The 22488-nt window shown below is 44.5% G+C and overlaps 1 protein-coding gene across 2 annotated transcripts in view; it reads right to left on the bottom strand.

The window, feature by feature from the left end:
- The window catches only part of farp1 (FERM, ARH/RhoGEF and pleckstrin domain protein 1), a 247461-nt gene that overhangs the window by 16850 nt on the left and 208123 nt on the right, over positions 1–22488 (bottom strand). For both annotated transcript variants that reach the window (XM_033023060.1, XM_033023061.1), the window contains exons 19-24: positions 8626–8756; positions 8096–8164; positions 6732–6821; positions 5914–5996; positions 5212–5330; positions 2458–2621 (exon numbers count right to left, since the gene is read on the bottom strand). In XM_033023060.1, coding sequence (XP_032878951.1) covers positions 2458–2621; positions 5212–5330; positions 5914–5996; positions 6732–6821; positions 8096–8164; positions 8626–8756 — 656 coding nt within the window. The remainder of the gene's footprint in view (positions 1–2457; positions 2622–5211; positions 5331–5913; positions 5997–6731; positions 6822–8095; positions 8165–8625; positions 8757–22488) is intronic.

Genomic DNA, 22488 nt, shown 5'->3' with positions numbered 1-22488 from the left:
AAATCTACTTGTACTTATTTTAAAAAAAAACATAAAGTGCTGGAGTAACTCAGCAGGTCGGGCAGCATCCATGGAGGAAATAGATGGGCAATGTTTTGGATCGGGACCATTCTTAAGGCTGATTGTAGCAGGAGGAGAAAGCTGGAAAAGAGGTGGGGGATGGGGGGGGTGGGACAAAGTGTGACAAGTGATAGTGGATACAGGTGAAGGGGGTTGATGGCACATGGGTGGAGTAAGTGACAAGGGCTAGAGATCCAAAGTAGGCAAAAGTGTGTTAGATAAGGCGAGAGGAGGAGTGAAATCCTAATCTGAGGAAGGACATTCTTGCCATAGAGGGAGTACAGAGAAGTTTCACCAGACTGATTCCTGGGATGTCAGGACTTTCATATGAAGAAAGACTGGATAGATTTGGCTTGTACTCGCTAGAATTTAGAAGATTGAGGGGGGATCTTATAGAAACTTACAAAATTCTTAAGGGGTTGGACAGGCTAGATGCAGGAAGATTGTTCCAGATGTTGGGGAAGTCCAGAACAAGGGGTCACAGTTTAAGGATAAAGCGGAAATATTTTAGGACTGAGATTAGAAAAACATTTTTTACACAGAGAGTGGTGAATCTCTGGAATTCTCTGCCACAGAATGTAGTTGAGGCCAGTTCATTGGCTATATTTAAGAGGGAGTTAGATGAGGCCCTTGCGGCTAAAGTGATCAGGGGGTATGGAGAGAATGCAGGTACAGGATACTGAGTTGGATGATCAGCCATGATCATATTGAATGGCGGTGCAGGCTCGAAGGGCCAAATGGCCAACTCCCGCACCTATTTTCTATGCTTCTATGTTTCTATGAAATGTAAAGCCAGAGGGAGGGATATAGGTGGAAGGGTATCGTGGGTCGGGGGGAGGAAAGAGGGATGGGATTGTAGTTTAAATTGCTGCGTGGGGGTGGGGGAGGGGGGGGAGTTTACGAAGGAGAAAGGGGGTAGGAGTTGTGTTACTTAAAACTGGAGAATTCAATGTTCATACTAAAGATAGACGTAAGGTGCTGGAGTAACTCAGCGGGTTAGGCAGCATCTGTGGAGAAAAAGCAAGAGGAAGGGTTCCGATCCTAAACGTCACCCATCCTTTCTCTCCAGAGATGCTGCCTGATCCGCCGAGTTACTCCAGCACTTTGTGTCTATATTTGGCATATACCAGCTTCTGCAGTTCCTTATTTTTATCAATGATCATACGGTTGAAAACTACCCAAGCGGAATAAGAGGTGCTGTTCCCCCCCCACTCACACCGACCATGTAGTAGGACCAGGACAGAAAGGTCAGTATGGTAATGGGAAGGGGAGTTGAAATGGTTGGCAACAGGGTGATTCGGCAGGCCTTGGTAGTGTGTGGTGAAATGGTCACTGAGTCTACGCTTGATCTCACTGACAATGGTGTTACAATGGGAGCACCAAATGCAGTAGACAAGGTTTGAAGAGGTCGGCACGGTGGCGCAGCAGTAGAGACCTGGGTTAGATCTCGACTACGCGTGTTGTCTGTATGGAGTTTGCATGTTCTCCCCATGACCGCGTGGGTTTTCTCCGAGATCTCTGGTTTCCTCCCACACTCCAAAGACATGCAGGTTTGTAGGTTAATTGGCTTTCTATAAATGTAAATTATCCCTAGTGTGTGTAAGATAGTGTAGGTGTACGGGGATCGCTGGTCGGCACAGGCTTGGTGTTTCCGTGCTGCATCTCTAAACTAAACTAAAGGTGTATGCTTACTTATGAGCATTTACACAAATGTACTTGTGCATATGGTAATAAACTTGCTTTGGCGACTTTAGACTCAAGTATTTGTCTAACTGCATTTTGAGAGTACCTGGTGACTGCCCCCATCTCCCAATGATGCTTCATGTGTGTTTCAGAGCACAGGGACTGGCCACATTGCAACATGCTCCTCACCCCACTCTGGGCCTATTCCCCATTTCCTCCACTCCTCTGGGTACTTACCCCTCCTCCCACCTGCGATTTTGGTTGATGAAAGCCCACGCACTACTCTACACACTTGAATCTGGTCCCAGGGTATCATTTTTGGACCTCGTTATTTGTCAGAACTTTGAAAGTACAGTCTTAAAGGCATAAAACAAACTCCAGGAGGAACGCAGCGGATCAGGCAACATCTGTGGAGGGAAATTAGCAGTGAATGTTTCTAATCGAGAGCTTTCCACTGGACTGGCAGTTCTAGTGGAAGGGTCTTTACCCAAAACATCATCTGTCCATTTCCCTCCACAGATGCTGTCTGACCCGCTGCGTTCCTCCAACTGTTTATTTGTTTGTTGCCCTAGATTCCTGCATTTGCAGGCTCTTGTGTCTTAGATGCATAATTTATTTTAACATTTATGGAATTCATTGACTTTTTAAAACCTTTGCATGTGTCACATTGCCAAGGGATTTAGATGAACACTTTTATCTCAGTATGGCTTGTACCTCCACAGCAATACTATAATCCACCATTGAGACACTGGTGTTCCTGTGCCAGCAAACGTGCATGGTGGTATTGCCACGATGGGGCGATTGTCTCTCAAGAGAGGTCCTTGAGGCACTTAAATCATCTTCCGACTCCTGTTCTACAGATGTCTCATCAGTTGATTCTACAGAATTGATTGAGAAAAGTCCTTTAAAATCTCACAATAATCCAACGACATTGTCAGCTTGCGGAAAAACGTCCATCTGAACCAACTATTGACATTAATACCGGAGAGAAGAATAAGATGGAGGCCCATCATCGGATAACACAGCTAGTCACAAAACAGCAGGATTATGCAGGCACCAGATGAGTGGTCGTTCCAATTTATAATTTACGTTGCACCGACGTTCCCAGTTGAATTTTGAAACTATTATTGAATGGCTTCAAAGCAAGAGAATGATTTCTTGTGAAAGTTAAATTATTAAAATTATGATTATAACTATCTAACTGGCTGTAAAATATAATGTTGGCAGTAGGATAGAATTGGACCATAACAGTTGGATAGTTATTACATACCCAACATCATACATCTTGGACTTTGATTTTACTGGGAATAACATTCTGGGTCAGTTATGGGTACACATGGATCAGAGTTCAAATCCCACCATGGGAGTTGTGGAGTTAAAGTTCAGCCAATTAAATAAATCTAGGGTACAAAGCTAGTCTTTCTAACAATGACCGTGTGATGATCACGTACTTTCTGGTGCACCGATACCCCAGTGAGGAAAGAAAATCTCTATCTTGGTCTGTCCTTTGAGAATCCAGGCTCAGAGCCTTCCTCTCATTCAGGAGCAATTGGGATGGGCAATAAACGGTGGTCTTGTTGCATTCAGATTGATCATGGTCGGACTGGTGAAGAATCTGTACCTTCAGTAGGAAACCACAACAGTTTCTGAAAGGGCCAGAGATCAAACCAGCTCCAAGACATGTGTCTTTAAAAATAAGGCCTCTATTTTCTCCATGTAGGTTCTTGCTAGCTTTAGAGACTTTAGAAATACAGCGCGGAAACAGGGCCTTTGGCCCACCGGGTCTGCGCGGACCAGTGATCACTCCGGGCACTAGCACAATCCTACACACTAGGGACAATTTACAATTTTACCAAAGCCAATTAACCTACAAACCTGTACGTCTTTGGAGCGTGGGAGGAAACCGGAGTGCCCGGAGAAAACCCACATGGTCACAGGGAGAACTTACAAACTCCGTACAGACAGCACCCATAGTCAGGATCGAACCCAGGTCTCTGTAAGGCAGCAACTTTACCGCTGGGCCACAGTGCCAGTGGATTGGATCAGTAGAAGTATTTAAAGTGGAAGTGGATACTGTTTGGAACGTTTTGGGAATAGAAAGCTCTGGGAAACTGGCATTGTAGAGGAGATGAGGTCTGGAGCATATCAGCCAAGGTCACTTTAAATGGTGGGGCAGGCTTGAGGCCTACTCAGGCCTGTTTTCTTGTGATGGATTTGACTCAGAAGGTGCAGTTCACGATTTAATTAAATGGCAAAACAGGTTTGAAGGTCTAAGAAGATGAAGTAATGTGCCAGAATGGACACTGCCCCTTTCCCTGGCATTAGTGAAGGAGAAACCCTGTCCAATGCGTTTGATGAAATGAATCACAAATCATGCTTTATAGCCTTGTAGGATCGAAATGGTTTGTATTTCCATAGCACCTTTCATATCCCCTTTAGGACATCCCAGAGCATTTTACATCCATAAAGTGCATTGGAAGCATTAATGTTGTGTTGCAATCATTACTCTCAGCAAGTAGCCATTCAATAGTTTGTTTCCTTCAGACACAAAACCAATTACAGAACAGTAGCAGTGGGACATAAAACAAGTGTTCATACGGCATTATGTAAAAAAAGGCATATTTAAAAGTCATTGATATTTTACACACAATGACCCTGAATTCCACTATTCCATGTAAGTCTGAGATCATTCCATGGCACATTGCAATCCCAGGATTTTGTGGCTTAAAGAGAAGCTTGTGTTTAGAGTCTCTAATAACTGAGACAACAAAGAGGTCCTTCTGCAGTTGTACTGGGCCCTAATGAGACCACACCTAGAGTACTGTGTGCAGTTTTGGTCCTCTAATTTGAGGAAGGACATTCTTGCTATTGAGGGAGTGCAGCTTAGGTTTACAAGGTTAATTCCCGGGACTGTCATATGCTGAGAGAATGGAGCGGCTGGGCTTGTATACTCTAGAGTTTAGAATGATGAGAGGATATCCTATTGAAACATATAAGATTATTAAGGGTTTGGACACGCTGGAGGCAGGGAACATGTTCCCGATGTTGGGGGAGTCCAGAACCAGGGGCCACAGTTTAAGAATAAGGGGTAAGCCATTGAGAACGGAGGTGAGGAAACACTTTTTTCTCACACAGAGAGTTGTGAGTCTTGTGGAATTCTCTGCCTCAGAGGGCGGTGGAGGTCGGTTCTCTGGATACTTTCAAGAGAGAGCTAGATAGGGCTCTTAAAGATAGCATAGTCAAGGGATATGGGTAGAAGGCAGGAACGGGGTACTGATTGAGGTTGATCAGCCATGATCACATTGAATGGCGGTGCTGGCTCGAAGGGCCGAATGGCCTACTCCTGCACCTATTGTCTATTGTCAAACTGAGGACATTTGTTTTGTGTCGATTTTTGTGTAGCTCAATGTGATAACCCGAGCTAACTCCAAAAAAAAAGCAGCCACGAAGTATGTAGAGTTCACTTACTGTTGGTCCCTTCACCAGGACTGGGGGTCAGGAGCTCACTGTTTAATCCATTGCACTGCTGGGAAAGGTCTACAGCCATCTGCAAGTCCTCAATCCACTTGTCCATCTCTACCCGTGCACTGTGAATAATAAATGTTGAAATGTCCAACGTTATTCACATAGTGTGCAACTATAACCACCATTTTGTCGTTTATGGTGAATCAATCCATTGCAATAGAACAAAGTTGTGTGACTTCACTTCCTGTTATTTAAGCACTTCACTTCCTGTTCTTTCAACACTTCACATGCTGTGTCAAGATTCTTTGGAGAAGTGCTGGTTAAATCATAAAAGTTAAGGCTGTTACATTTAATTCTTTACAAACAGAAGAATAAGTTCATCGGCTTAACAAGGAACTGCAGATACCGGTTTACAAAAGAAAAGCGACAAAGTGCTGGAGTAACTCAGTAGGTCAGGCAGCATTTCTGGAGGACATGAGTAGGTGATGTTTTGGGTCCTGTCTGACGAAGGGTTAGAATAACAGCATTTCATAGACTTTTATACAAGTACGTCAACGGGAAAGGTTTCGAGGCATCTGGGCCAAATGTGAAATGGAACATCTCGGTCAGGATGAAAGGGTTGGGCTGATGGGCCTGTTTCCGTGCTGTATGACGAGTAAGTTAGGAGAGGGGAGAAGCCGGAAGAACAAGGAGATCTGGCCCTACCTTGCAGCCACGATGATGGTCTGGTGTTGGCCATTCAGAGTGAAGCAGTGGGGAACGGACCACTCTTCCTCACTCTCCTCTATCTAAAAGGAAAAGATACACAAGCATGAATACATCTCATCAGCCGGAATGGGAGGATATCACCAAGTTCAAGACTAGACCGCTGAAAGGTGGTTGTAAAAAGCGAGATGCCGGAAACCAGCAGCCAAGGAAGGGGGGGGGGGGGGGGGGGGGGATGGCGGGCAGGGAGGAATGGGGAGAGGGAGAGGGATAGATGCAGGGGGAGGGAGGGAAGGGAGAGGGTTGCAAGGGGAGGGATGGAAGGGGAGAGAGATTGGGGAGGGATGGAAGGGGGAGGATGGAGATGGAGGGAGAGGGGTGGAGGGGGAGGGTGGAAGGGGGAAGGAGAAGGGATGAGAGAAGGGGAGGGGAGGAATGGTGGGGGAAAGATTAGAAGAAAGGGATGGAAGGAAGGAAAGAAGGGAATGAGGAAGGGAGGGAGACGGAATCATCCATTCCTTGCTGTGTGAAATTCCCCATTACACTGGAACATCAATGTGGCAGTGACCCAGGTGAAGAGGCTTTAGGTGAATTAGAGGGGTGTTTTATGAGCCGTGTAGAGGAAGTGAGGAAGGCAATGAGGTTTAGGCAGGGAATCCCACAGTTCGGGGCCCGAGCAGCTGAAGGTGTGCGGGCGTTGGTGGTGAGACCATGCCCTATGTAGACAACTCCTTATCCTACCGATGGACAGAGAGAGGGCAGGGCAAGACAAGGGGAGATCAACCAAGCTCTACCAACTCCACTGAAAGGAGACTCACCGTCATGCCGTAGAGAGTAACCTGACCGTGCACCTTGAACTGATTGGATGCCGTAAGCCCTCTGCTCGTGTACACAAGAATATCGTTGAACTGTGGCAAAGAAAATAAAAATAAGCTTTCGTTAAAGAGCAGCGGTACCAGCTGAGGTGAAAACTTGCAAACAGTAAAATTAGCTGATTTAGTACTGATTGAAGAGAAATGGAAACAAAAGCTTTGCAATGTTGAAATGTACAAAGTGCCTCACCGATAGATGTCCACTGAAGGGCAGTCACCTTGATAACATAGGAGAGGTGGTAGTCAGTCTGTGCAAAGCAAGCTCCCACAGCCAGCAGTGTGACGGAGAATGGATTTCCTGTATTAGTTATGTTGGGTATGAGGAAGGTTTTAGGCAGGGCACAGAGGGTCATCTCCTCTGGTTGACACAAAATGCTGGAGTAACTCAGCGGGACAGGCAGCATCTCTGGAGAGAAGGAATGGTTGACGTTTCGGGTCGAGACCCTTCTTCAGAAGGTCATCTCCTCTACTCCTTTTCAGGAACAAAGGAGGCTGCAGAAAATGATGGACATTGCCCGGTCCGACATTGTCATGGGTACAGATCTACAGGAGGCACTTTTTTCAAATATGCAGCTAATATCATCAAAGACCCGCACCGCCCATGACACGTTCTCTTCTCGCTGCTAACATCGTTAAGAAGGTAGAGGAGCCTGCGAAGCCTTCAAGAACAGCTTCTTCTCATGAACCATCAGGCTCTTGAACCAAGAGAGAGTTTGCTCTTGGGGCCAAAGGAATGAAGGGATATGGGGAAAAAGCAGGAACTGGGTACTGATTTTAGATGATCAGCCATGATCATATTGAATGGTGGTGCTGGCTCGAAGGGCCGAATGGCCTACCCCTGCACCTATTTTCTATGTTTCTATGCACAACCCTAACCACAACCCGACGTCAGCAACAATCTACTACGGACTTTGTTTTGGTTGCATTACGCACTTTGGTTTTTGTACCATTATGGTCTAATTACCTTGTATTACCGAGGATCTATTTACGGCATTTATTGCATATTTATTTGTTGTGTTATTGCATTAATGTGAAGCTGTGAAGCTGCAGCAAGTAAGAATTTCAATCATCCGTTCCTGGTACGTATGGCAATTAAACACTCTCGACTCTTGGCGACAACCCAGGGACATCTTTTCACTTCCACCCCAGACAACTCTGAGTTTAATGTCACCTCTGCCATTCTAACAGTTCCGCATCGTTCACTGCACTGTTGTGCGTTACCGATGTGAAAGATTCAAACAGCTTCTTATAATGCAGCCGAACTCTGGGAAAATCAGCTATTTTGAAAATAATTTATTCTGGCCACTTACCAGGAAGAACATCCTTTGCTGCAAGCCCTTTGCAGACAGCTTACTCAGGCACCCCAGTCGAATGAACTCCTTAGAACCAACAGAGGGAGAACAAAATCATGTATTGTCTTTCCGCTGACTGGTTAGCACACAACAAAAGCTTTTCACTGTACCTCACGTAACACCTGACAATAAACTAAACTCAAACTCATCAACGGAGTAATGGTATCTTCAATCAAACCATGCATGGAGGAGGTGACCCCTCGTATTTGGCCACCCCATCCTCACATTGATATCTTCTACAACAATGGTGCTGGCTTCCACGTGGGCAGCGGGTAGTGCTGCTGCCTCCCACAGTTCCAGTGACCCCAGGTTAAATCCTGACTTCCAGATATGTCTGTGTGGAATTTACACATTCACCCTGTGGTTGCGTGTGTTTCCACATCTTCCCACCTCTATATCTTCACCGTAAACTGCACGCTCACCAGAGATGTATACTTATCACACTTGTACATTAAAAAGAAAAATATATTTGATAAAAGGGGCTTTACCCTTCCGGGAATCATCAGATTGTCAATCCCAATCAGGTCCCTCTTCAGCTCCACGAGTTTCTGGAAGTTCTCCATTTTGATCATGGTGCCATGGAGCTGTGCAGCCATCTCCGCCACCTCTGCCAGAGCCGCTGCGTGATGGGGAGAGAGTGAGAGAGAGATGGGCTCACATCTGTCCAACCTATAGCTAATATCCCCTAATAGAAACATAGAAACATAGAAATTCGTTCGGTGCAGGGGTAGTCCATTCGGCCCTTCGAGCCTGCACCGCCATTCAATATGATCATGGCTGATCATCCAACTCAGTATCCTGTACCTGCCTTCTCTCCATACCCCCTGATCCCTTTAGCCGCAAGGGCCACATCTAACTCCCTCTTAAATATAGCCAATGAACTGGCCTCAACTACCTTCTGTGCAGAGAATTCCACAGATTCACCACTCTCTGTTTGAAAAATGTTTTTTGAACCTCGGTCCTAAAAGACTCCCCCCTTATTCTTAAACTGTGACCCCTTGTTCTGGACTTCCCCAACATCGGGAACAATCTTCCTGCATCTAGCCTGTCCAACCACTTAAGAATTTTGTAAGTTTCTATAAGATCCCCCCTCAATCTTCTAAATTCTAGCAAGTACAAGCCGAGTCTATCCAGTCTTTCTTCATATGAAAGTCCTGACATCCCTGGAATCAGTCTGGTGAACCTTCTCTGCACTCCCTCTGTGGCAAGAATGTCTTTTCTCAGATTAGGAGACCAAAACTGTACACAATACTCCAGGTGTGGTCTCACCAAGACCCTGTACAACCAGGCATCCAGGCAACATTCTGGTAAACCTCCTCTGCACTTTTTCAAAAGCCTCCACATCCTTCCTGTAATTGGGCAACCAGAACTGCACGCAATATGCCAAATGTGGCCAATGGAGTCCGATAAAGCTGTATCATGGCATCCCGACCTATGAAGGCAAGCATACCATATGCCTTCTATCTACTTATTTATGTTGCCATTTTCAGACAGCTATGGACCTGGACCGCAGGAACCCACTGTACATCAATGCTGTTTAGGGTCATACCACTCATTGTTTATTTCCCCCTTACATTTAAGTTCCCAAAGTGCAACACCCCACCCTTGCTCAGATTAAACTCCATCTGTCACTTCTCCGCCCATTTCTGCAGTGTGTGTATATCTTGACAACCTCGTCAGAGTCCACGATCCCAGCAATCTTGGTGTCATCTGCAAACCTACCAACCCAACCCAACCCATCCACGTTAATGTCATTTATATATACTGAGTATGCAGGCCTGGATTTCATTCTCAGCCTTGCGGAATGGGACTTAAACCTCAGAGTATCAACACTCACTGATCACCATCTCCCTAACCCCTTGGGCGAAGCACAAACTGCAAATATATTGGTCAAATAAGATCGATCGTTTGTAAAATTGAATTTGTACAACATGACTGAATAACTACAATCTATTGTGTGACTTATCTGCTTGTGAAAGCGATGCTCTGTGGAATGTGTATTGCCTGCCATCTTGTGGCGATCAACAAAAACTGCAGCTAATGGTCACAACCAAATATTCTCGGGTACACAAAAATGCTGGAGAAACTCAGCGGGTGCAGCAGCATCTATGGAGCGAAGGAAATAGGCAACGTTTCGGGCCGAAACCCTTCTGTCTGAAGAAGGGTTTTGGCCCGAAACGTTGCCTATTGCATTTGCCACAAGGGACGCGAGAATAATTGCCGCTAATTATTAAATTAATAATTCCCGATAATTATTAAAATTTTGATATTTAATTTAGTTTAGACACACAGTGTGGAAACAGGTACTTCAGCCCATCAAGTCTGCTTACCAGCCAGCAATCACCCACATACTAGTTCTATCCTACACACTGGAGACAATTCCCCCAGCCCATAAAACGACAAATCTGCACCTCTTTTGGAATATGGGAGGAAACCAGGACACCTGGAGAAAGCCCACGTGGTCACAGGGAGAACGTACAAACTCCATACAGACAGCACCCGTCGTCAGGATCGAACCCAGGTCTCTGGGGTGGTAAGGCAGCAATGCAACCGCCGAACCACTGTGCCGTGATGTGTCGTTATTAATTGTGAGTCTGCAAAGGGATCTCGCAAGTGGTTAAAAAACTGGCAGCTGAAATACGGTTTGGTTTTTGAGAAAGAACAGGAAAAAAACAGAATTTTGTGCAAATGGATGGTAACTAGAGGACACTATTGCCATTTTATATATGCGTACAGTTTTGGTCTCCTAATCTGAGGAAAGACATTCTTGCTATAGAGGGAGTACAGAGAAGGTTCACCAGACTGATTCCTGGGATGGCAGGACTTTCATATGAAGAAAGGCTGGATAGACTCGGCTTGTACATGCTAGAATTTAGAAGATTGAGGGGGGATCTAATAGAAACGTACAAAATTCTTAAGGGGTTGGACAGGCTGGATGCAGGAAGATTGATCCCGATGTTGGGGAAGTCCAGAACAAGGGATCACAGTTTAAGGATAAAGGGGAAATCTTTTAGGACCGAGATGAGAAAATCATTTTATACATAGAGAGTGGTGAATCTGTGGAATTCTCTGCCACAGAAGGTAGTTGAGGCCAGTTCATTGACTATATTTAAGAGGGAGTTAGATGTGGTCCTTGTGGCTAAAGGGATCAGGGGGTATGGAGAGAAGGCAGGTATGGGATACTGAGTTGGATGATCAGCCATGATCATATTGAATGGCGGTGCAGGCTCGAAGGGCCGAATGGCCTACTCCTGCACCTATTTTCAATGTTTCTATGTTTCTATGTCTATGAAAAACAAAGTTAAAATGCAGGTACAACAGCGATTAATGAGGCAATTGGAATGTTGGCCTTTATTGTAAAGAAGATGAGACCAAAAAGCAGAGAAGCTTTGCCCTAACTGCACAGGGCATGGGTGAGACCACCTCTGAAGTACTGTGTGCAGTCCTGGTCCTAATTCTGCAGGAACAGTGCTCTAGCATTGGACACAGGGCAGACAGGCACTAGGTTGATTTATGGAATTCAGAGATTGACGTGTAAAGAAAGGTCTGTACTTCTTGGGAGTTTCATTGAATGAGATGTGATCTTATTGAACCATTTAAGACGTTAAGGGGATTTTCACTGAACCTCGCTACACGTGACAATAACAACGAGCTAAACTAAACTAACCTGGAAGCTGAGAGGGAACATTTAAAACAAGAGGACAAAGTTTCAGAATTAGAGGCTGTCCAACTTAGACCAACGTCAGGGGAAAGATCACAGGGGACAGATTTCTCAGGGAGTGGTGAACCCCTGGAATTCTCCATCTTAGGCAGCTGAGAAGGTGGAGTGATTGAATATCAGCAAAGCGGAAAGAGACAGCTATTGGTCGCAGAGGAGTTGGGGAACATGCAGGAAAGTAGGACTGAGACCTGGACCATCTCAGTCATGGCCATATTGAACAACAGAAGTAGGCACGAGGGATTAATAAGTGTCCAGTGGGTCTCATCTGCATTGTGCTCCAAAAATTCCTGGCATGAGCAATGTTCCTGGCACTCAGTGTGGGAGTTTGCCACATGTTATTATGTTCAGTGAAATCAACCCTTCATTACCATCCAAATGTAATTAAAGTTCTCAGTTTGTCTACAAATGTTTGACAGGACACATTTACGCGACAGTGAGAGTAGGAATGGAGCGAGGTGGAGGATAAATGAGTGGATGAGGGACTGGTGCAGTGGGTATGGATTCAAGTTTCTGGATCATTGGGACCTCTTTTGGGGAAGGTGCGACCTGTACAGAAAGGACGGGTTGCACTTGAACTCGAGGGGGACCAATATCCTGGCGGGGAGATTTGCAAAGGCTACTGGGGAGACTTTAAACTAGTATGGTTGGGGGGAGGGACTCAAATTGGGAAAGCTAGCAGTCAGTGTGTGAGGCAGGAGGCAGAGAATGGTAGCACTCTGACCCAAAATGTAGGGGAGAGAGAAGAAAAAGACAATAAACAGAGAATAAGAGGCGGTGGGTTTCTTAAATGTGTATATTTTAATGCTAGGAGCATTGTAAGAAAGGTGGATGAACTTAGAGCCTGGATTGACACCTGGAAGTATGATGTTGTGGCGATCAGTGAAACATGGTTGCAGGAGGGCTGTGATTGGAAACTAAATATTCCAGGATTTCGTTGCTTCAGGTGTGATAGAATTGGACGGGCAAGAGGTGGAGGTGTTGCATTGCTTATCAGGGAAGATATTACAGCAGTGCTTTGGCAGGATAGATTAGAGGGCTCGTCTAGGGAGGCTATTTGGGTGGAACTGAGAAATGGGAAAGGGGTAGCAACACTTATAGGGGTGTATTATAGACCGCCAAATGGGGAGCGAGAATAGGAAGAGCAAATATGTAAGGAGTTGCAGATATTAGTAGTAAGCACAAGGTAGTGATTGTGGGAGATTTCAATTTTCCACACATAGACTGGGAAACACATTCTGTAAATGGGCTGGATGGGTTGGAGTTTGTAAAATGTGTGCAGGATAGGTTTTTGCAGCAATACATAGAAGTACCTACTAGAGAACGGGCGGTGCTGGACCTCCTGTTAGGAAATGAGACGGGTCAGGTGGCAGAGGTATGCGTTGGGGAACAGTTTGGGACCAGTGATCACAATACCATTAGTTTCAATATAATTATGGAGAGGGTCAGAACTGGACCTAGGGTTGAGATTTTTGATTGGAGAAAGGCTAACTTTGAGGAGATGCGAAAGGATTTAAAAGGAGTAAATTGGGACATTTTGTTTTATGGGAAAGATGTGGCAGAGAAATGGAGGACATTTAAAGGTGAAATTTTAAGAGTACAGAATCTTTATGTCCCTGTTTGGTTGAAAGGAAATAGTAAAAATTGGAAAGAGCCATGGTTTTCAAGGGAAATTGGACACTTGGTTCAGAAAAAAAAACGAGAGAGATCTACAATTATTATAGGCAGCATGGAGTAAATGAGGTGCTTGAGGAGTATAAAGAATGTAAAAAGAATCTTAAGAAATAAATTAGAAAAGCTAAAAGAAGATATGAGATTGCTTTGGCAAGTAAGGTGAAAGTAAATCCAAAGGGTTTCTACAGCTATATTAATAGCAAAAGGATAACGAGGGATAAAATTGGTCCATTAGAGAGTCAGAGTGGACAGCTATCTGCAGAGCCAAAAGAGATGGGGGAGATATTGAACAATTTCTTTTCTTCGGTATTCACCAAGGAGAAGGATATTGAATTATGTGAGGTAAGGGAAACAAGTAGAGTAGCTATGGAAACTATGAGATTCAAAGAAGAGGAAGTACTGACACTTTTGAGAAATATAAAAGTGGATAAGTCACCAGGTCCGGACAGGATATTCCCTAGGACATTGAGGGAAGTTAGTGTAGAAATAGCAGGGGCTATGACAGAAATATTTCAAATGTCATTAGAAACGGCAATAGTGCCGGAGGATTGGCGTACTGCGCATGTTGTTCCATTGTTTAAAAAGGGGTCTAAGAGTAAACCTAGCAATTATAGACCTGTTAGTTTGACTTCAGTGGTGGGCAAATTAATGGAAAGGATACTTAGAGATAATATATATAAGCATCTGGATAAACAGGGTCTGATTAGGAACAGTCAACGTGGATTTGTGCCTGGAAGGTCATGTTTGACTAATCTTCTTGAATTTTTTGAAGAGGTTACTAGGGAAATTGATGAGGGTAAAGCAGCGGATGTTGTCTATATGGACTTTAGTAAGACCTTTGACAAGGTACCTCATGGAAGGTTGGTTAAGAAGGTTCAATTGTTGGGTATTAATGCAGGAGTAGCAAGATGGATTCAACAGTGGCTGAATGGGAGATGCCAGAGAGTAATGGTGGATGGCTGTTTGTCAGGTTGGAGGCCGGTGACTAGTGGGGTGCCTCAGGGATCTGTGTTGGGTCCACTGTTGTTTGTCATGTATATCAATGATCTGGATGATGGTGTGGTAAATTGGATTAGTAAGTATGCAGATGATACTAAGATAGGTGGGGTTGTGGATAATGAAGTAGATTTTCAAAGTCTACAGAGAGATTTATGCCAGTTGGAAGAGTGGGCTGAAAGATGGCAGATGGAGTTTAATGCTGATAAGTGTGAGGTGCTACATCTTGGCAGGACAAATCAAAATAGGACGTACATGGTAAATGGTGGGGAATTGAAGAATGCAGGTGAACAGAGGGATCTGGGAATAACTGTGCACAGTTCCCTGAAAGTGGAATCTCATGTAGATTGGGTGGTAACGAAAGCTTTTGGTGTGCAGGCCTTTATAAATCAGAGCATTGAGTATAGAAGTTGGGATGTAATGTTAAAATTGTACAAGGCATTGGTGAGGCCAATTCTGGAGTATGGTGTACAATTTTGGTCGCCCAATTATAGGAAGGATGTCAACAAAATAGAGAGAGTACAGAGGAGATTTACTAGAATGTTGCCTGGGTTTCAGCAACTAAGTTACAGAGAAAGGTTGAACAAGTTAGGGCTTTATTCTTTGGAGCGCAAAAGGTTAAGGGGGGAATTGATAGAGGTCTTTAAAATGATGAGAGGGATAGACAGAGTTGACGTGGATAAGCTTTTCCCACTGAGAGTAGGGAAGATTCAAACAAGGGGACATGACTTGAGAATTAAGGGACAGAAGTTTAGGGGTAACATGAGGGGGAACTTCTTTACTCAGCGTGGTGGCTGTGTGGAATGAGCTTCCAGTGAAGGTGGTGCAGGCAGGTTCGTTTTTATCATTTAAAAATAAATTGGATAGTTATATGGATGGGAAAGGAATGGAGGGTTATGGTCTGAGCGCAGGTATATGGGACTAGGGGAGAATACGTGTTCGGCACGGACTAGAAGGGTCGAGATGGCCTGTTTCCGTGCTGTAATTGTTATATGGTTATTTTATGGTTATTTATGTTTTTTCATAAGTTCAGAACTTATAGGAGCAGAATTAGACCATTTGGCCCATCTGGACTACTCCGCCATTCTCAATCATGCCTGATCTATCCTTCCCTCTCAACCCCATTCTCTTGCCTTCTCCCCATAACCCCAGTACTAATCAATAATCTGTCAATCTCTGCCTTAAAAATATCCAATGACTTTGCCTCCACAGCTGACTGAGGCAATGAATTCCACAGATTCACCACCCTCTGACTAAAGAAATTCTTCCTCATCTCCTTTCTAAAGGTACATCCTTTTATTCTGAAGCTATGGTCTCTGGTCCTACACTCTCCCACTAGTAGTAACAACCACCTTAGAAGGATCTCGACCCGAAACATCAGTCGTTCCTTCTATCCAGAGATGTTGCCTGTCCCGCTGAGTTACTCCAGCATTTTGTGTCTATCTTCGATTTAAACTGCCATCTGCAGTTCCTTCATACAACTCTCCACATTACTATATCCAGGCCTTTCAGTGAGGTACCCCCTCATCCTAAACTCCTATTGTTTTTGCTGAAATATTGGAGGTGTCTTGGAAACCCATTCAATTGTCAATCCATCCAATATTGCACCTTGTTTTGCTGGTGTGAATGGCCCCAGACCAGCATAAATGTGTCCTATCAGTTTCCCACTTAATGTCCCTCACAACTCCCTCAGCTACAGGGCACGATCCTGAGATCCGACATCCTGAGGGAATGTTCCTACTGGTTACATCAGGACAACCGGACACAGTCACACGAACCAGCACCAAAGATTAGGGAAATACGGAAGCCTGAATCCCTTGCTTTCATGATTTCCACCATCGTTTGATTCAATTCTACTTTCAATTACACTTGGGGTGGGAGATTGTAACCTTGTCCGCCTTGGTCCGCCTTGTTTCAACGAATGCAATCAACCTGGCGTGCACAATGAAATACGATCAAATAGAACAAGTTGTCCTACAACTTTAGGCTGTGGACAACTTGAAGAAGAAGCAGAATTACACTTTATTGTCACATGTACCTAGGTACAATGAAATTCGTTTCTTGCGCTCAACCCAGTAAAATCATACTCCAGATAAGCACAATTGTAGATATGAACAAAAGTGCAATGATTGTAGTGTAAGAATAGTAGACTTCACCAAGGGAGAACACAGAGAGTCGCCAATTTGTGCCCTTCAAGTTTCAAAGTTCTTAATAGTACAGAGTTCCACTGGTTTGAAATGGAATCGGCCCCAATTAGTCCCTACCCAGAGCACAAGATTCAGCCAATCCTGCTGCTTCAGGAAGGCTGTTCAAACTGCACCCATTTTCTCAGAAGCATTTGCATTCTTTACAATGCAACGACAAATTTGAATGACTGAAAAAACTGACTGACATCATGAAACCATGAAATGAGTCAGTGGTTCATTGTAATTTTGTGAGCAATTCTCAGCATCTTTTGAATGGAGAGGAGATATGCACGATAAGAGGTGCTGGAGGTGGTGAAAACCCCAGTAGACTGGCCCACGTTACTGCTCCTGAATGGGCTAAGCACAAAACAAGAGCAATTACAATCTATTCCTCAGACAGATGGAACTATTCGAATTTGCAATTAGGCAAATGAACCCGAGTAGAAATTGAACTCTGAGCACCCTGGCAATGCATTGATCCCAGTCAGGGAGTTTGAAATCCCTGATCAGTCAAACCCTCAAAACTCTTCAAGTTCTTTGCAAAACACCAGATGGCTGAACAAACATTGTTAAAATGCAACTATTTATAGGAACGGTGCAATAGTACTGCCGCCTGCACCACATCTCCACTGTGAGTCCACTGTGCCAAACCCGCTCCCCATACTGAGACTCAATTATGATAATCGCTAGTGTGGTTGCAATAATTAATCTGCCAGGTTTGGACTATCCGTGTTTGCCGGCTGCATAATTCACCCAGCCACCTGGAATGCCAAACGAAGACCAGCCTCCCTCATTGAAACATATAAGATTGTTGAGGGTTTGGACAAGCTAGAGGCAGGAAACATGTTCCCGATGTTGGGGGAGTCCAGAACCAGAGGCCACAGTTTAAGAGTAAGCCATTTAGAACGGAGACGAGGAAACACTTTTTCTCACAGAGAGTGGTGAGTCTGTGGAATTCTCTGCCTCAGAGGGCGGTGGAGGCGGGTTCTCTGGATGCTTTCAAGAGAGAGCTAGATAGGGCTCTTAAAAATAGCAGAGTCAGGGGATATGGGGAGAAGGCAGGAACGGGGTACAGATTGTGGATGATCAGCCATGATCACATTGAATGGTGATGCTGGCTCGAAGGGCCGAATGGCCTACTCCTGCACCTATTGTCCTTTGTCTATTGTCATCCACTGATCCCTACTGCCTCCATCCCACACCCTGATGCACAGTCCTGGATGGGTCCATTTAATCCAGACCATTCCTCCCATACTTGTCCTTGTGCACCTGGATCAGGAAACCATAATGTTAAAACGTGCAAACGTGTTTTTATTGAAAAAAAATTGTGTAGATCTAACCTGCAGGGAGAGACTCAAGGAACTGCAGATGCTGAAATTATGAGTAAAACACAATGTGTAAGTAACTCAGCGGGTAAGGCAACATCTCGGGAGGGCACAGATAGCTGAGGTTTCAGGCCAGGATCCTTCCTCAGATGGAAGAAGGTCCCGACTCAGAATGTCGCCTACCCATATCCACCAGAGATGCTGCCCAGCCCACGGAGGTACTCCAGTGTTACTTTGTGTTTCAATCTACAGAGAGAGAGCAGTGGGCCGAAATGTGTGGAGTTGACAATCAGTTAACCCCAGGTTCTGCCTCTGTAACTGGGCGCGGGCGGGGTGGATGTTTCCGCCCACACCGCTGGGAAAGATCTTCTGATGCTGGTGCGAGACATTCATTATATTATGTCCCTGCACTTGGACAGGGACCAGCTCAGACACAACCAGTCCAGAGCTCATGTTCTACGGACGGTTGCTAGGCAACGCAGCCATAGCCGATGATCTTTAGAGGAATGCATAAAAGATTCAGAGCTCTATGAACACTTCACCATTTTGGAAAGAACATAATTTCATGTCACATTTATAATCCCTCTGGGAAGACACTATTGGGAGGGTGTCAGGGAGAGGGCCTGGGAAAGATATACTGGCCCTGGGGATTTATGCGTTCCAGGGACACACTGAGCGAGCAGGAGCTGTTCACCTTGGAGATGAGAAGGTTCAGAGGAGACTTAATCAACTCAGGAAGTGTTTTGAAGGAGTAAACAAGGAGGGGCTAGGAGGAGGATGGTGGGTGTTTAGAAATCCCAGAGTGAAGACGGGCAGAAGAGCCAGAGGAAGGAGAAGGGGAAGACTTTCCAACACGGTGTAATTTTCCTGAAAGAGTGGGAATGGGAGAAATGATAAAAGGAGAAAACAAGATGGATAGAAAAGGTCCAGTAGGATTTTTTTTTCTCTTGATTTTTTTTAAAGAAATGAGAGAGAGAAAGAAAGACTAGATAATAGGACGTACATGGTAAATGGTAGGGAATTGAAGAATGCAGGTGAACAGAGGGATCTGGGAATAACTGTGCACAGTTCCCTGAAAGTGGAATCTCATGTACATAGGGTGGTAAAGAAAGCTTTTCGTGTGCTGGCCTTTATAAATCAGAGCATTGAGTATAAAAGTTGGGATGTAATGTTAAAATTGTACAAGGCATTGGTGAGGCCAATTCTGGAGTATGGTGTACAATTTTGGTCGCCTAATTATAGGAAGTATGTCAACAAAATAGAGAGAGTACAGAGGAGATTTACTAGAATGTTGCCTGGGTTTCAGCAACTAAGTTACAGAGAAAGGTTGAACAAGTTAGGGCTTTATTCTTTGGAGCGCAGAAGGTTAAGGGGGGACTTGATAGAGGTCTTTAAAATGATGAGAGGGATAGACAGAGTTGACGTGGATAAGCTTTTCCCACTGAGAGTAGGGAAGTTTCAAACAAGGGGACATGACTTGAGAATTAAGGGACTGAAGTTTAGGGGTAACATGAGGGGGAACTTCTTTACTCAGAGAGTGGTGGCTGTGTGGAATGAGCTTCCAGTGAAGGTGGTGGAGGCAGGTTCGTTTTTATCATTTAAAAATAAATTGGATAGTTATATGGACGGGAAGGGAATGGAGGGTTATGGTCTGAGCGCAGGTATATGGGACTAGGGGAGAATACGTGTTCGGCACGGACTAGAAGGGTCGAGATGGCCTGTTTCCGTGCTGTAATTGTTATATGGTTATATGGTTAATAGAGAGTAGAAAAACATGTGTGTGTAAAAAGAGAAAGAGAGTGAGGAAGAAAAGTAAAAAAGAAAAAAGAGCAAGAGAAAGAGTAGCAAATAGGAGATAGGAGATGAGTATTTGCATTCTTGACCATCTTTCACCCAAGGTCCAGTAGGATATGGGTCAAATGTGGGCAAATGGGACTAGCTTTGGATGGGGCATTTTGTTTGGCATGAACGAGTTTGGCCAAAGGGCCTGTTTCCATGCTGTATGACTGTGACTCTAATAGGGAGCAGGGGATCGTGACATACAGGGAACACCTTCTGTCCAGTGATGTTTGACACACAATAACGGCAGCAACACACTTCACAGCAGCCTTCGGGAGAATTGTAGTTGGTCCCAACACGGACACCAGATCCAGCACCTTAACACTGACTGGCATCTGCTCACTTTCCACAATCGTAGAGTCATACAGCACGGGAACAGACCCTTCAGCCCAACTCATTCATGCTGACCAAGATACCCCATCTAAGCTAGTCCCATTTGCCCATGTTTGGGCCATATCCCTCCAAGCCCTCTACTTATCCAAGTGTCCTTTAAATGTGGTTATTGTACCTGTCTCAACTATTTCCTCTGGCAGCTCATTCCATACACACACCAATCTCTGAGTGAAATAGTTGTCCCTTTTTCGTCCGATTTCGTGCGAATCGTCAGATCAGCAGAGAACCTTCCCTCCATTGATGAACTGTACACTGCAAGGGCCAGGAAGCGAGAGGGCAAGATCATCTCTGACCCCTCTCACCCTGGTCACAAACTCTTTGAATCACTTCCCTCTGGAAGGCGACTCCGGACTGTCAAAGCTGCCACAGCCAGACATAAAAACAGTTTTTATCCACGAGTAGTTGCTCTACTCAACAGCCAAAAATCTGTAGCCTCCCTTTGATCTGGTATTTTGTTGGTTCACATGCTTGATCAATGGTGTTTTATCATTAATGTTTTATTATTATTATTAATGTTTAGTGTTTTCTGAGTCATTCGTAACTGTCACTGTATGTCATATTGTTACTTTTGGGCAGAGCACCAAGGCAAATTCCTTGTATGTGAATACTTGGCCAATAAACTTACTTACTTTTTCCCTCTTCACCTTAAACCTATGGTCTCTGGTTCTTGATGCCCCTACACTGGGTAAAAGACCCGGGGCATCCTTCCTATAGCAGAGTGACCAAAACTGAACGCAATACTCCAAATGCGGCCTTACCCATGTCTTGTCCAACTGCAACATAATGTCCCATCTTCTGCACTCAATTCACTGATGGAGGTTAATGTACTAAATGCCATCTTTACCAACCTATTTACCTGTGATGTCACTTTCAGGGAACAGTGTACAGGTACTCCTTGATCCCTCTGCTCGATAACATTCCCCAGAACCTTACCATTTACTGCGAAGGTCCTGCCCTGTCCACACACAATACAGAGAGAACATGCACTTGGTGCAGTATGATGCCATGTGCCTCACTGTAACTGCAACACTATAATGCTGTAAAACTATGTTCTGCACTCTGGTATTTTTCTCTTTACACTCTCCGTTGTACGTGTAATAGCTTGATTATACTTATATACGGTATGATTGGACTGGATCGCACGCAAACAATTGTTTTTCACTGTACACATGATAATAATAAACCAATATCAATGCCTGTCTGAAGAAGGGTCTCGACCCGAAACGTCACCTACTCCTTCACTCCATAGATGCTGCGTCACCCGCTGAGTTTCTCCAGCATTTTTGTCTACCTTCGATTTTTCCAGCATCTACAGTTCTTTCTTGAACCAAATGCCGATAAGATCACCTCTCGTTCATCTATCGAACTTGCCCAATTTTTACTTCTAAGGCAGCCCCAGTAACACCTGAAATCATCTCTTCCATTTTATGAATTGCATTAAATGCTGAAACATTGGGTTGAAATGGTTTCCACTGAAGCTAGGTCACAGTGACACTCACAGTAATATGATCATTGTTATTAAAAATATCAAATTACTATTGTATTTAATTTGCTTGCTTATTATCCTATTCCAATCCTATCATTCAGGAACTAATTAACCAGGGATTAAGAATAAATCAAAATATGTGGTATTTTGAGTCAGAAGAAATCACACGGTGATTGCCTTACAGAAACATAGAAACATAGAAATTAGGTGCAGGAGTAGGCCATTCGGCCCTTCGAGCCTGCACCGCCATTCAATATGATCATGGCTGATCATCCAACTCAGAAGAAGGCTGCTGAGTCCTTACTGGCTCTAGGTCAGAGCAATCTAGCTGGTCTTCCTCTCCGCCCATCCCTCCCCTCCCCTGCTACAGACACGCAAATTCCTTCTTTACAGGCCCAAATCAGCTCACTTCTCCATGTTACAATTGAATCTGCCTCTGATACACTCCACTGACAGGACAATCTAGACCCCAAGTACTTACTGTCATTGTGGTAAAGTATAGAAGTAGGCCCTTCGGCCCAGCTCATCCATGCTGACCAAGGTGCACCATCTAATCTGGTACAATTTGTCCGCATTTGGTCCCTATCCATCTAAATCTTTCCTATCCATGTAGCTGTACAAGTGTCTTTTGGATGTTGTTATTGTACCTGCCTGAACTATCTTCTCTGGCAGCTCATTCTATATACCCACCACCCTCTGAATGACCATTCTATATACACACCCTCCTCTGAAAG

This window comes from Amblyraja radiata, chromosome 6 (assembly GCF_010909765.2).
Source record: "Amblyraja radiata isolate CabotCenter1 chromosome 6, sAmbRad1.1.pri, whole genome shotgun sequence".
NCBI classification, from domain to species: Eukaryota; Metazoa; Chordata; class Chondrichthyes; order Rajiformes; family Rajidae; genus Amblyraja; species Amblyraja radiata.
This window is presented reverse-complemented; position numbering and strand designations above follow the sequence as displayed.